The 14,348-nt window shown below is 39.8% G+C and overlaps 2 protein-coding genes across 3 annotated transcripts in view; one reads left to right on the plus strand and one right to left on the minus strand.

Annotated features, from left to right (window-relative positions):
• Nucleotides 1-12,966, plus strand: tesca (tescalcin a). The gene is made up of 8 exons (XM_078251325.1): nt 1-274; nt 2,351-2,420; nt 2,951-3,031; nt 4,468-4,607; nt 8,554-8,615; nt 11,868-11,975; nt 12,068-12,115; nt 12,206-12,966. Exons 1-8 carry the CDS (start codon nt 217-219, stop codon nt 12,296-12,298), a joined length of 660 nt encoding a protein of 219 aa, XP_078107451.1. The 5' UTR covers nt 1-216; the 3' UTR covers nt 12,299-12,966.
• The window catches only part of fbxw8 (F-box and WD repeat domain containing 8), a 23,310-nt gene continuing 21,919 nt past the window's right edge, over nt 12,958-14,348 (minus strand). For both annotated transcript variants that reach the window (XM_078251323.1, XM_078251322.1), the window contains one exon: nt 12,958-13,531. In XM_078251323.1, the coding sequence (XP_078107449.1) occupies nt 13,366-13,531 (166 nt within the window). In that variant the 3' untranslated portion in view covers nt 12,958-13,365. The remainder of the gene's footprint in view (nt 13,532-14,348) is intronic.

The raw sequence follows: 14,348 nt of genomic DNA on the forward strand, positions 1-14,348 counted from the left end.
TGAAGAGAAACCGGAAGACAGCAGGTCATTTATCCACAGGATGCATGGATTTAGGACCTTGAGGACGCCAGATGTTTCCAGGACGCCAGCAGCAGCCTATAGTTGCACTGACCCACCGAAAACATCGCGATAAATCAGCGGCAGCACAGAAAAGTTGAGCAAGTTGAGCTAGTCGAGCCAGATTATGCGCCCTGACGCACCCGTGGAACAGCAGCGATGGGAGCTTCGCAGACGCGCACCGAGCAGTACCAGGATCTGGCTGATAAAACTGGATGTAAGTAGGGAAAAAACCCATTAGGAACTCCTTTTTTTCTAGAAACCATATAGGCTACCTGCTGATCCAGTGAAGCCTACGGCGTTGTTATTAAATCGTTCATTTTAAAGGTGCCAAAGTGGGTTGGCGGTCGTCAATAACTGAAAGATGATACAGATGACAGAACACATTAAACCTGATCCTCTTACCAGATCATTAAGCTATGTGGAATGCCAACCGTTGAACAAATGCACCTTAATGCAGTGATGTTTTAAATGTATTTAGCGATGTATTTAGCAATGTATTTAGCGCCGGTTTTTAGTAATAAACCATAAACTGGCACACAGCGACATTTTAAGTAAACTACACAACAGGGACGTCGTTAGGCCTATTTTAGGGGGGCTGAAGCTACCCCAAAATGTTCCTAAGCCCCCCCAAATAAGAAAGTGCACTCTGTATCACTCACTACGTGGAATCAATCTTCCTTCACCATTCATCTGTTGATGCCGTCGTGCACTGCAGTCTGTTTTATTTTTATTTCACGAACTGTCAACTGGTCGAAATAGCAGTGTTTAAGAGAGAGGCTCTAGAGCGGCCGCTTGCACGGTCACGGTATGTGGACGAGCGAGGTAGAGAGTTACTGAAGAGAGAGAGCGCCAGGCAGCATTAAAACACAGCAGTAAATCAGAGAAATGTTGTTTTCGCCGATTTATCACTCGAAATGCAACTGTAGCAAGTATCTCACTATCATCAACGTTATCCAAATTCATAATTAGAAACAACAAATAATATATCCAGCTACAAAAAAGCCGGAAAGTCGAAAGTTAGACAGAAGTACAAAGAGTCAATGGCTATGAAGATGATACACCGTCTTGTCTCTTCTTATTGGTTTAAACTGGCAGCTTTCAGAATGCTGCAGACCGGTGTGTTGCAAGTAGCTGCAGGATTTATCTTGTCTCGTTATTGTACCAGTATAACCTTCAATTGATGAGAGAGAGAGAGAGAGAGAGAGAGAGAGAGAGAGGCATAGCCTAAACTAAATTATTTCATAATATTTATTATATATTCTAACCAACTTAACAACCAACTTAACTTTCTGCATTCCTTTGCTGTAATAAATTAAACAAGTATGTAGATGTTGCCTAAATGTAGACTAGGCCATACATGAACATACATACATACATACTTTGATTCATCTAGTCATCAGGTTATTAAAGTCAGCCATACTTTAAATCCTTGTCAACCATATTGCAACAAGCTAGTTCAGTGTATCATGCCTGACTGGAGTAGTGTGTTTTTCTTTAGGAGTGGGAAGGGCAGACATCATGTTGCCTGTTTCGTCATTTGGGCTACCTTGTTGAGTGCAGCGGCACTGAGGACATTATATTTCACACAATTTAAGCTCTTTTTTGAAAAATGAAATAGGATTAGTCCAACGAATCGTTCGGTTTGTAATGCGCACCTAACCGAAAGCCTCGTACCGAATGGTTCAATACGAATACGTGTATCGTTACACCCCTAGTAATGAAATAGTCTTATTTTTACCGGCAACATATCTAATAGAGAGAGGAATTAGGTTTGGTATTACTTTACCACACATTTACACGGGCAGATAGATAGCGGTTAAGTCTTAGCCTAAAGAAGAACTCAGCAGGAGAACAGTCTTAGGTCAAAATTAGTTGAAAACGCCAAACCCATCTTGGTATGGGAACAGGCAGAGCCAGATTATGGTGTGTAAACCTTAAGTGTGTGGTCACTAGTCCACACGGTAAGTTAATGATTCAAGGAGCTATTTGAAATGTCATAAAAAGACAATCCCAGTGGAACACGGTTTGTTTGCTTTTCCATTAAACTGATAGTAGAGCTGCACGCCAGTTTAATTAAAGTAAATATCTCACTGTTTAATCATAATCCACTATTATTACAATTTTAAAATAAAATCAAAAACATTTCAATAAGAATAATCTACTGTTTCTTATCATGTTGGATGGCGTTAAAAAACAATTGAAGAAATGCAGGATGCTTGTTGATGGGTATGGAATAATTATGGCTGTATTGTTGACATACTTTCATGCTGTTGGTGTTTGCTTCTTTCAGTTTCACTGGAGCAGATTGAAAACCTTCACAAAAGATTCCAGCAGCTGAGTGATAATGAAGAGACAATAAAGTACAAGTTTTTTTTTTTTTTTTTTATCCTGCACTTGTGGCAAAGCCCTGCTAGTCAGCTGCATTTGGTTTAAATGGAAACCATTCATCTTTTGCAGTCACCACTAAAAATGAAAAACACTTGCATGTTTGCTAGAACTGGATTGTGGGAGTTTCTGGCACAGAAGCAAATGAGCAACATATCATGACACACACAGGCTTAACTAATGCAAACACAGACACATTACTCAAATACGATGCATCAGGCATGCAGAGCTGACATGTACAGTACTATAAACACACAGTCATTAATGTATAAACGCACACAAAACTGCCAAAGTGGCATGTCGGTAGTAATGGATAACAAGTTACTTCCCTTTAAAAAGAGAGTGGGAATAAATGTTGTCCATAGCAGATATTTCTTCAGACCGTAACCCTCAGACAGAGTTACTGTTCAGGTTACTTCCCATAAATAATAGTATGCATGCTGAACTAAAGTATGTTTTTTATTTTTTATTTTATTATGATGGACTTTCTTTTGTCACACTGCAGTAGAGAACACTTGGACAGCATACCGTCCCTTGCTAACAACCCAATCAGAAAGCAAATTATTGAAGCATTCTTCGATAAAAGGTGAGTACAGCCAAATTCCACCCCACTCTGTGTCCACCCTATGGCTGATGGCCATGTGAGCTGATATATTCTTACTACTATCATGATATTTTTTTGAATACATTCAAAGCAATTTCAAACCAAACCCTATTATATGATCTGTGAAAAGTAAACATTTTCTGACATATAAAATGATCAAAAACCAGTTTGTCCAAGCAATGACATTTCTCAACTTACTTTTTAAATTTTAAATCTAAGATATAGGCCCTTTTTATCAGCTCTAAATATGATGTAGGTTTCTTCCTGTCCACAGCTGTGTAATGTAGAATATTAGCAGTTAAAGTTATATTTGTGCACATTGGAAAAGAAGCTGTGTGCAGTCATTGAGGAAGTGGTTCAAGGAAATGTCATTGACGCACAAAGTTTAACCTTAACTATAGTTTAAGCATTTTATGGCATAAGAGTTTATTGTGTAGTAGACAGATAAACAGAAACACAAAGGTAGTTCAAGTTACAGAACAGACGAGGAAGTTGCACCACAAGGTCTTGTGTGTGTGTGTGTGTGTTTGTGAAGATAACAGTTTCTGTTTAGAAACTAGGAGGCACCCCCCTGTGAAGAGAGAATAAAGACATAGGGAAAACTCAGATCAGCGTTCACTTCAGACAAGATCTTGGTGGACCAGCTCTGATTTAATGTATGTTGCCAGGGAAACTTAGATGCTGTTCATGAACCCACAATTGTGTTGTAACTTCTTATGCTGGACTCAGTAAACTTTGCTTAACTGAACTCTTCGTCTCAGATAGATCCTTGTGTTCTGGTAAACTTAAGTCTGATGTAAGAAGGCGTGGGAATTAACAAATTGGAGTCAGATTTGACAGGCCTTAGGACCTTATTTTAGACACAATGCCCTCTGCAGTAAACACAACCTGTAAAAGTAGCAATGAAATTCTCTTGTATGCTTTTTGTGTGTTTAATTATGATTTCTCTACTCAATTAAATCCTAATTTATACAGTTTGACATTTTGAAAAAATATGCTCAAAACCTTTCTTGCCAGGTCAATTGATGAGCTAACTGGTGGATGGATAGTTTTAAATTCAGAGTTTTTTTTAGATGCTTTAACCCCAGGAATGTTTAGTCTAGTTTAATCAAACTCTGAGTGTTTAGTGCTTTACTTCTGTTTTTTTAGTCAAATGATGACAATGCCATTTAAATGAGCAGTAGAAATCCTATCCATTAACTAAAGGAAACAACCACTAACACAAGTCATGTGCACACTACATAACAAAACACATTTTCAAGATGTTTCATCGGACAAATTCAAGAAATTCTTGCAAAACCAGAACACTTGTGATCATCTGCATTGAATTGGTCTATTTACAACTTGAGAAAATGCTGCTGTTGGTAGTTTAAAAAAGCCAGATGGCTGAACTTTGATTTCTTCTCTCTGTGATGCAGGAACCAGCATCAGGATGAGGTGGGCTCCTGCGAGGAGATTGGCTTCGAGCAGTTCCTCATGGTCATGTCCCACTTCCGCCCTCCATCCTTGAAGACAACAGAGGAGGAGAAGGAAGCTATGAGAAAAGAGAAGCTTCGCTGTAAGACACTGCTTAATAACAGTATTAGATACAATCAGATATACTTGTAGGTTAAAAGGTCCTACGACATGCTGCTTTTTGGATGCTTTTATATAGGCCTTAGTGGTCCCCTTGTTAGGGAAAGCTGGAGAAAATGTGGACCCAAAATGCAGAGGCGGAAACTGAGGAACGTTAGATGATTTAATAAAAATAAAAGTATACAAAACCAAAAGGAGTCCTGGAAAACTAGCAGGCAAAAACGGAATCCAAAAATAAAGTACAAGTAAAACAGAAACTAAAACACGAACAGGGAAGGAAAACAAACTGGAGACAAAACACACAGGAATGAAAAACTGGCTACAAGACACACACACAATGATCTGACACAGGACAAGGGGAACACAAAAACTAAATACACAGGGTAACGAGGTAACACAAGACAGGTGACACAAGGGCTGGGAAACAGGTGAAACACATTAGGGCTGGGCAGAACAATCAAAAAAGGCGGGAAAACACAAGACATAAAGTAAAACCAGACTAGACAAGACAGAAAAGCAATAAAACAGGAAACTGAGCAAAATACAGAACAGAAACAGACTACCAAAATAAGATAAAACACACCAACCCATAACACCCCTAATACTGTATCTGAAGTCTCTTTCCTGAAATTCAGCCTTGGTGCAGAATTACAGCCACTAGAGCCAGTCCCACAATGAGCTTTACTTAGGATGTGCCATTTCTGTGTCTGTAGTTTTAAATGCTATTGAGGAGGAGAGAGGCGGGGCAAGGTGGAGGGTGGGGTTGTGGCCTTGTCCAACTGCCACTTTGCTTGTTTGCAAGCCATGGTGTCTCTCTCTTTCTCATGGGCGGGCCAAATTCTCTGGGTGGGCAAAGCAGAGAAAGGGGAGGTAACCTTGCTCCTTATGACCTCATAAGGAGGAGATTCCAGATTGGCCCATCTGAGCTTTCATTTTCTCAAAGGCAGAGCAGGATACCCAGGGCTCGGTTTACACCTATCGCCATTTCTAGCCACTGGGGGACCATAGGCAGGATGGGGGAACTCATATTAATGTTAAAAAACCTCATAAAGTGAAATTTTCATGCCATGGGACCTTTAAGATTCTCAGCGGTTAGTCTAGGACCAAAGCCTTCTCTCCTGTCTTTCCCTGTGTGTGTCTCAATAACAAAATACCAGGAAGAGAGTGCAACATTCAGTGTACAGTGTATAACAAATCGGTGATGTCAACAACTTATTTTTATCACTACCGACATGCCACGAGGAGTGTGGTGAGGCGTAGCTGCATGTGTGAGCACCGGATCTTTCACTGCATGTCAGCTATCACATTGAGAGGCTTGTAGGTATTAATGGTTTGGCTGTGAACAGTGCAAGTACAGCAGCTTTACAACTGTCACAAATGGAATAAGATCGTTTGTAGCCACCGAGTCGGGACCCAAATTCAGCCTCGTTTATCATTATTCCATTAGATTATAATAGGTTTGATCTATTCCAGGAGGTATTTCAGGATTTAGTAATTTACGTTTCTGGTGTGTCATCCTGTATTTTGATCAATAATTGAAATACTAGGGGCCCTACATTCATTTCTCGCCAGGAGGCCTTGCCGTGTTGTACACATTCCTGAACCCATTTGTTTACTCTAATGAAAGCCAATTTACTGACACAGAATGAGGCCATTGTCTGTGGTGTTTTAAGTAAGATATAATTTGGGTATGTCCTCAGCTGACTCTTGCCCAATAAAGGACTTTAGATGATATTCAAACGAGTTAAACAAGTTAAAATCCCTTTGTTTCAAGTTATGCAGTTGGGACTACTTCAACAAACCTACAGTCAGGTCCATAAATATTGGGACATCGACACAATTCTAATCTTTTTGGCTCTATACACCACCACAATGGAGTTGAAATGAAACGAACAAGATGTGCTTTAACTGCAGACTTTCAGCTTTAATTTGAGGGTATTTACATCCAAATCAGGTGAACGGTGTAGGAATTACAACAGTTTGTATATGTGCCTCCCACTTTTTAAGGGACCAAAAGTAATGGGACAGATTAACAATCATAAATCAAACTTTCACTTTTTAATACTTGGTTGCAAATCCTTTGCAATCAATTACAGCCTGAAGTCTGGAACGCATAGACGTCACCAGACGCTGGGTTTCATCCCTGGTGATGCTCTGCCAGGCCTCTACTGCAACTGTCTTCAGTTCCTGCTTGTTCTTGGGGCATTTTCCCTTCAGTTTTGTCTTCAGCAAGTGAAATGCATGCTCAATCGGATTCAGGTCAGGTCATTCCATTTCTTTCCCTTAAAAAACTCTTTTGGTTGCTTTCGCAGTATGCTTCGGGTCATTGTCCATCTGCACTGTGAAGCGCCGTCCAATGAGTTCTGAAGCATTTGGCTGAATATGAGCAGATAATATTGCCCGAAACACTTCAGAATTCATCCTGCTGCTTTTGTCAGCAGTCACATCATCAATAAATACAAGAGAACCAGTTCCATTGGCAGCCATACATGCCCACGCCATGACACTACCACCACCATACTTCACTGATGAGGTGGTATGCTTTGGATCATGAGCAGTTCCTTTCCTTCTCCATACTCTTCTCATCACTCTGGTACAAGTTGATCTTTGTCTCATCTGTCCATAGGATGTTGTTCCAGAAATGTGAAGGCTTTTTTAGATGTTTGCCTGTTTTTGAGGCTCACCAATGGTTTACATCTTGTAGTGAACCCTCTGTATTCACTCAGGTGAAGTCTTCTCTTGATTGTTGACTTTGACACACATACACCTACCTCCTGGAGAGTGTTCTTGATCTGGCCAACTGTTGTGAAGGGTGTTTTCTTCACCAGGGAAAGTATTCTTCGGTCATCCACCACAGTTGTTTTCCGTGGTCTTCCGGGTCTTTTGGTGTTGCTGAGCTCACCGGTGCGTTCATTCTTTTTAAGAATGTTTTCTTAAATTTGTTTTCTTGATTTGGCCACACCTAATGTTTTTGCTATCTCTCTGATGGGTTTGTTTAATATAATAATGATGGCTTGCTTCACTGATAGTGACAGCTCTTTGGATCTCATATTGAGAGTTGACAGCAACAGATTCCAAATGCAAATAGCACACGTGAAATGAACTCTGGACCTTTTATCTGCTCCTTGTAAATGGGATAATGAGGGAATAACACACACCTGGCCATGGAACAGCTGAGCAGCCAATTGTCCCATTACTTTTGGTCCCTTAAAAAGTGGGAGGCACATATACAAACTGTTGTAATTCCTACACCGTTCACCTGATTTGGATGTAAATACCCTCAAATTAAAGCTGAAAGTCTGCAGTTAAAGCACATCTTGTTCGTTTCATTTCAACTCCATTGTGGTGGTGTATAGAGCCAAAAAGATTAGAATTGTGTCGATGTCCCAATATTTATGGACCTGACTGTATATGATAGTGTGCTTAGCTGTACATGAAGGACACAAGAGGCATATAAAATGTGCGGAGTGGACCGGGCTAAGTGCAGGTGGCAGGAGGGGAAGATTAGGGGGATTAGTGCCAATTTCTGCCTTGTGGCATCCAAGCAGGTAAGTCTGGCATGCATAATAGCTACTTAGCTCAGTAATTTGTGAATAGTGGGGTGTGTCTCTAATTGTAGCCCCAGCCATTTCTCAAAGTGCAAAATATCTGTAGCGGGTTGGATTGTAGTCGTCTGAGGGAGGAATTAGCATTTTAAAGGGCTTTCGTTGCCTCGGTGTGATTCTTTATACATTTAGCAGTGTTTTTTCTGATGTGGCCTTAAGGGGACCTGCTTAGTTATTCTACTTTCTTATCTCTGCTTCTTCAAACATGCCTCTAATCACAACTTTCTCCAGTCTATTACTGAGATCCTGTCTTCTCTGACTTGATGATGGAAAGTTCCTTAGAAATCAGACTAATCTCTAAATTCTTCCATTCTGTCTTCCCAGTCCTGTTCAACATGCATGACACAGACAATGATGGCACCATCACTCTGGTGGAGTACAGGAAGGTAAGATAACCTGACCATGCCAGCCTTTGTCTTAGGCTTGCATGATTACGAGCATTTTTACAATACAAGTTGTCTCCAAAAAAAGCATCTATTTTCAATAAATTCACTTTTGTAATGTAGTATGGGACATACATTCATTTAATCATATAAAACTGCACAAGATTAAGGGTGTATGGAAATATATATTATTTATTAGTCTGGAATTAATGGTAAATAGTGTCCCATCCACTGCTTTCAATTTAGACTGCAAATATTGAGCTCAAATAAACCCCTGCTGTTTGGTACAGTTCTACAACTCAAAATGAAAGTAAATCGAAGCAAACGTTGATGTGGAAGTTCACTTTAAACCTGGAAAAGGCAGTTTGACTAAAACTTTATTTAAAAAAAAATGTATTCACCTCTTATTTGATTCACGTCATACTTAATTTCCACGAACCATTTTTCTTTCACGCATCACAGCCAGACCTGACCATTTATTCCATCTAAACTAAACTGGATCTTATGATGAACAAAAGAGAAAGATTTAAAAATAAACATTTAGTACACACGAACTGTATTTACTTTCAGCAATGTGTTTTAAAGGCCCTGTACAGCCATGAATTTACTGTTTTTCTGATTGATTATATTGCTCAGGGTTGAAGTATGGTGGAGCTATTCTGGAAATGACATGTCATCACAAAACTCCATGTATTTTCAAAATTATTAGGTTCAAGTTGTCCCACCCGAATGAGTGCAACGAAGTTATGTAACACGAAAATGAATAATGCTGTTTTTACACACCCATACAGTCATGAGCAGAGGTATAATCAGCAAAAATGGTAAAAACACCTGTGTGGCTGGATCGTTGAAGTGCAGTAGTTTTAAAATGTTCTAGATATAGCAGTCAGCTAGCAATACAAATACAATAACACTTTGACAGGTTTTATGTTTTGTTGTTATCTAAATGTTTACATCAATTACATTGGACTTGCATTATAGTAGTGAAATTAAAGAATCTTGGTAAGTAGTTTGCTTCAATTCTGCATCATTAGACTCACACACTCTCTGTTAACGTTACTGATAGACTTCCAAACGTGTGGCTGGACAGCGGCACACACAGACACACACACACACACACACACACACACACACACACACGCACACAGACACACCCGCTGCCCGCTGCCCGCAGCACACACAGACACACACACACACACAGACACACACACACACACACACACACACACAGATACACACACACACACACACACACCGGCCGTTTTTTGACTTCCAAACGTGCGGCGGGCTGCCCTGCGTTTGGAAGTCTATCAGTAACGTTAACGGACGTGTGTGAGTCTAATGATGCCCGCTGCTGTGGTCCGCTGTATGGGTTAAACAGAGGCTGCACAGTTTGACTGGCCCTCGCGGCCTCGAAACACTACCGGCACACCGGAAAAAGTCCCGACTCTCCCACTCGCCACTCCGCTACTGGTTAAGTGTATTACATTGCAATATAAATGGAAACAACAACTTAATTTATTAATATCAGGGAACATGCCTGCCACACTCGCAGTTACCCGGTAACTAGACCACCAACTACGCTGACCTGATGGAGCAAAACAGCCGGCAACTCATGGTGCTCTGTACCCAGCGCACGCTCATCTTTTCTGGGGTAACTGAACCACCAACTAGGCTACCGCTCACCTGGAGCACCACGACCGGCAGCCCGCGATGAAATGTGAAAAGTGTCAGCATTCCCTATACAGCCTGGAACACTGCATTTACGACCGTGATTCGTTTTCAATATCCTTGAAAAACTTCCAAACTTTCTTCTTTGTAATTCCCGTGGAAATGCACAGCTCGCAGCTAAACTAGTGTGTCAGATTTGCGCGAGCTACATTTAGAACACCAGCCGGTCTCAGACCTGTGGTCTCTAGGCCTATGTAAATTTTGGGGCGTGACAAAGGCCGATTAAGATACAGCCACCGAGTTGACGTCAACTATTAGCTTCGTTGGGATTCGCCCGTTTTCAGAGGCAGTTTCAAATTGTGAGATTTGCATAGTAAAAATGTGTCAATGGGACTTTGAGGTTCTCTGTATGCCCATTTCATCCACCGAACTGTCGTTATTTAACTACGACAAGGTAAACTCGGTTTTGCATTCTATCACCCCTTTAAGTTACTAAAAAGGAGAGATGATAGGATACACGCAGGAGAAGCCCCCTGGAGAATTTTTTTTAGAAACAGCTGAACTGACCATTTTAAAGCATTCTGAAGCAGAATTCCTAGATCAGAGATTCTCAAAGTTGTGATGGCGTGCCTATTTAGGGAGCCAGCATATGATTGAGAGTCTCACAAGAAAAGTGCACACAAAACAAAATATCTTTTCCATTTAACTTTTATATTAAACGGCCGAGCTGTCCAAATCGCTACGATTAAAATACAATGCATGCATTTCCTGTCATGTTTAGGAGCTGACAAAATGTTTCTGAGGGCTGCCATTGGCATGTGGGCCGCACTTGCCATGTACAATAACATGACTTTTATAAAGCATTTTTTTTTGGGCATTTTTGGCCTTTATTTTTGACAGGACAGATGAAGACATGAAAGGGGAGAGAGAGGGGGAATGACATGCAGCAAAGGGCTGCAGGTCGGAGTCGAACCTGGGCCTGCTGCATCGAGGATTAAACCTCTACATATGGGCGCCCGCTCTACCAACTGAGCTATCTGGCGACCCTTTTTTAAAGCATTTTAAGACATACTATGTTATAACTTGTTCATGACATTTTAAGGACGTACTATGACCTTTTAATGACATACTGTATTATGACGTTTTATGACATACTTGTTTGTCATTTGCATGACATACTATACTTGCATATTACTGCATTTCACTTTTAATGACATTCTGTAATATGACCTTTTGATGACTTTTTTCACCTACTATATTATGCTTTTTTATGACATTGTAATGACATACTATAACATTTGTTATGACATTGTTATAGCATTATATTACTTGATGACATCCTATCCTATGATTTTTGATGACATTTTTATGACATACTATAAAATGTCAATGTGATAACACAGTATGCCACAAAGTCATAGTAGTTTGTCATCAATACAAAAAACATTATAAAACAAAAAGTCACAATAAAAGTCATAGTATAGTATGTCATAAAAACTTTACCTCTTACTGTCATTTGGAAGTGTCATCCTCCCAAGTTGCCTCACGAGGGTTTAAAGACTAACAACGTTGTTCTCATCCAAGGTAGTAGAGGAGCTTCTGTCAAAGAGTGGAGACATTGGGCAGGAAGCTGCCAAGGCGATAGCAGATGCCGCCATGTTGGAAGTGGCGAGCACAAATGTGCCCCACATGGTAATGGATCTCACCAGATCTGAACTGTTACAATACATTCTCACAGTCGCATATCTGCAGCAAAGCAACACATTGTTTCGTTATCATTTCAGGACCCAGATGATTTCTATGAAGGAATTACGTTTGAGCATTTTGAACAGGTTTGCATTTTTTTTAAATAAAATGTTATAGTCAACCTGATCAAAAGAAATATGACTTACTTATGACAGCATTTTGTTATCTGCCCACAGATTTTAAAAGGGCTTGAAATGGAGACCAGGATGCACATTCGCTTTTTGGATGTAGACACACCAACACTGCGTTGTGGGAAATCGACCTCTTGAAGTTGTTCTTGTAAAGAAATGTTTATGTTGCTCCAGTCCTTAAATGCAACACAGCCAAACACTTGATGAACACTAATATGTATTTTTGGGTGTAGGAAAATAATTATAGACCTATTACCATGTAAGATTTTTATAGAAATTAGTCTGACAATATGGTGGAAGTGTTGTTTATTCAATTTTAAAGCAGTGTGATCCTACAAGTAGTAAGTGTCACATATTCGATATAAAAATGTTTCCCATCTTTTGCCACACTCCTATTCATTTTTATCAGGTTTTAAACTAACACACTACCTCTCCAGCTATTCTCCAAAACTCCATCTAACCAGCATGTAATGTGAAGGGTGCTTTGTACTTTAGTCAAAAGGTTCACGTGTTAGATAAAGTCAGTCATGCTCAGGGCTGCTCTGGCATCCATGGGTCCTCTGTCAGGGCCAGCATCCAAAGAGTGAGACTGCAGCCACATACCATTCCTCTGCAGCTCCAGAATAGTTACAGGTTTAATTGCTGTGCTTGTGAGATTCTGTGTAACCAACCACTGCCTTTGAAAATCTACTATTTTTGACCGCTGCCGAGCAAATCTAACCCTTTCCCTGAGATAAATTATTACTGATTTTGTACTGAATTGTATTAATGAAAGAAATCAATTAAAGACCGCGTGATAAAACCAATGCATGTGTGTGATTTATTTGAATAGAAACAAATAACAAATGTACCAAGAATTATTAAATTTAGTAAATGAGGTATAATATGCCATTGTTTTTATTGCTGTAATGTTGCACAGCGGCACTGAATCAAATCCAAACAATTAATAATTCATAAATTTGACAGTATTTGTTTCCAAGGATGTGATCCTGTGCAACATCTCTGCAGCTGAATTCAACATTGTAATGTACAAATCCCAACAGTGTTACAGATAATATACACTGAAATCTTACATTTCCAAGAAGCTTGATTTGACGAGGATGATAAAAGGAAACTGCTAATTATTAAAAGGATACAGTTTGGAGAATCAAACCGATCGAGGGTAAAAGTTTCTGTTGTCCAGTTGCAGTTTGGAAAACTGCGTGTCAGTGGGATGGATGGGAGCCAGCCAGCCTGTCGTAAGGCACCGCCAGGCCGATGTTGTAGTTGTAGCCAGATGACTCAATGTAGTCGGACCTGCAGATGGGCAGGATGTGATCCTGTGACAACGCGTCCTCGGAGAAGTCGTAATGGCAGATGACTCCCCGGTGTCTGAAGGATAAAAACATTTACGATGATCAACAACAGAGATAGACCTTGTTTTGCTTTTTAAAAATTTTTTTAAACTGGATGGTTGAGTAAGACATCAAGCAGAGGTGGATCCTTCTGAAGTTTAAACCACTGACATATCTGCTGAAGAGCAAAAGCAGCTTTATCAATAGAGGTGGGATTATTTAAAAACCTGACGTTTGTTGCTTGTGCGCCTTTTCATGGTTCCATGCTGCTTTGCACGCCTAAATTAAAGAAACGCAACTGAGAGGAGCAGCAGGTTGTCTGGGACATAGTGGTCCTAATTTAATTTAGAAAAAGAGTCAAATTAATGACAACTAGCATGAGACAGACTTCTGGCCATCTTAACCACAACCACAATCCTGTTTGTAATAATCATGTGTAATAATAGGTAATATAATTTTTTTTTTTTTTTTTTAGATTAGATTCAACTTTATTGTCATTTAGCAAAGTACAGGTACAGAGCCAATGAAATGCAGTTGACATCCAACCAGAACTGCATAAGAAGCATTAAATACCAAAGTGCAGGTTGAGAACAGTATTCTCTGCAGTTATGTAGACGATAATTACTTTGACAATAGCAATTATATATATATATATATATATCTATATCTTACCTTTTAAAGGAATAGTTCAACATTTTGGGAAATACACAATACATAACAAACATTATTTGTTATCTTGCCAAGTAAGGTGAGAAGATTGATACCACTCTCATGCCTGCACTGTAGAGTTGAAGCTACAGTCCGCTTAGCATAAAGAGAAGAAAGAGTAACACAAATACGACAATTAGTGGTTT

Source organism: Sander vitreus, chromosome 5, assembly GCF_031162955.1.
Source record: "Sander vitreus isolate 19-12246 chromosome 5, sanVit1, whole genome shotgun sequence".
In the NCBI taxonomy this organism is placed as follows: domain Eukaryota; kingdom Metazoa; phylum Chordata; class Actinopteri; order Perciformes; family Percidae; genus Sander; species Sander vitreus.

Bases quoted from the DNA above. Each gene is read 5' to 3' on its own strand.
- tesca (XM_078251325.1), top strand. From the start codon at position 217: ATGGGAGCTTCGCAGACGCGCACCGAGCAGTACCAGGATCTGGCTGAT. The intron at 3,032-4,467 runs GTGAGTACAGCC...TCTGTGATGCAG, and splicing joins GAAGCATTCTTCGATAAAAG to GAACCAGCATCAGGATGAGG. The intron at 4,608-8,553 runs GTAAGACACTGC...CTGTCTTCCCAG, and splicing joins GAGAAAAGAGAAGCTTCGCT to TCCTGTTCAACATGCATGAC.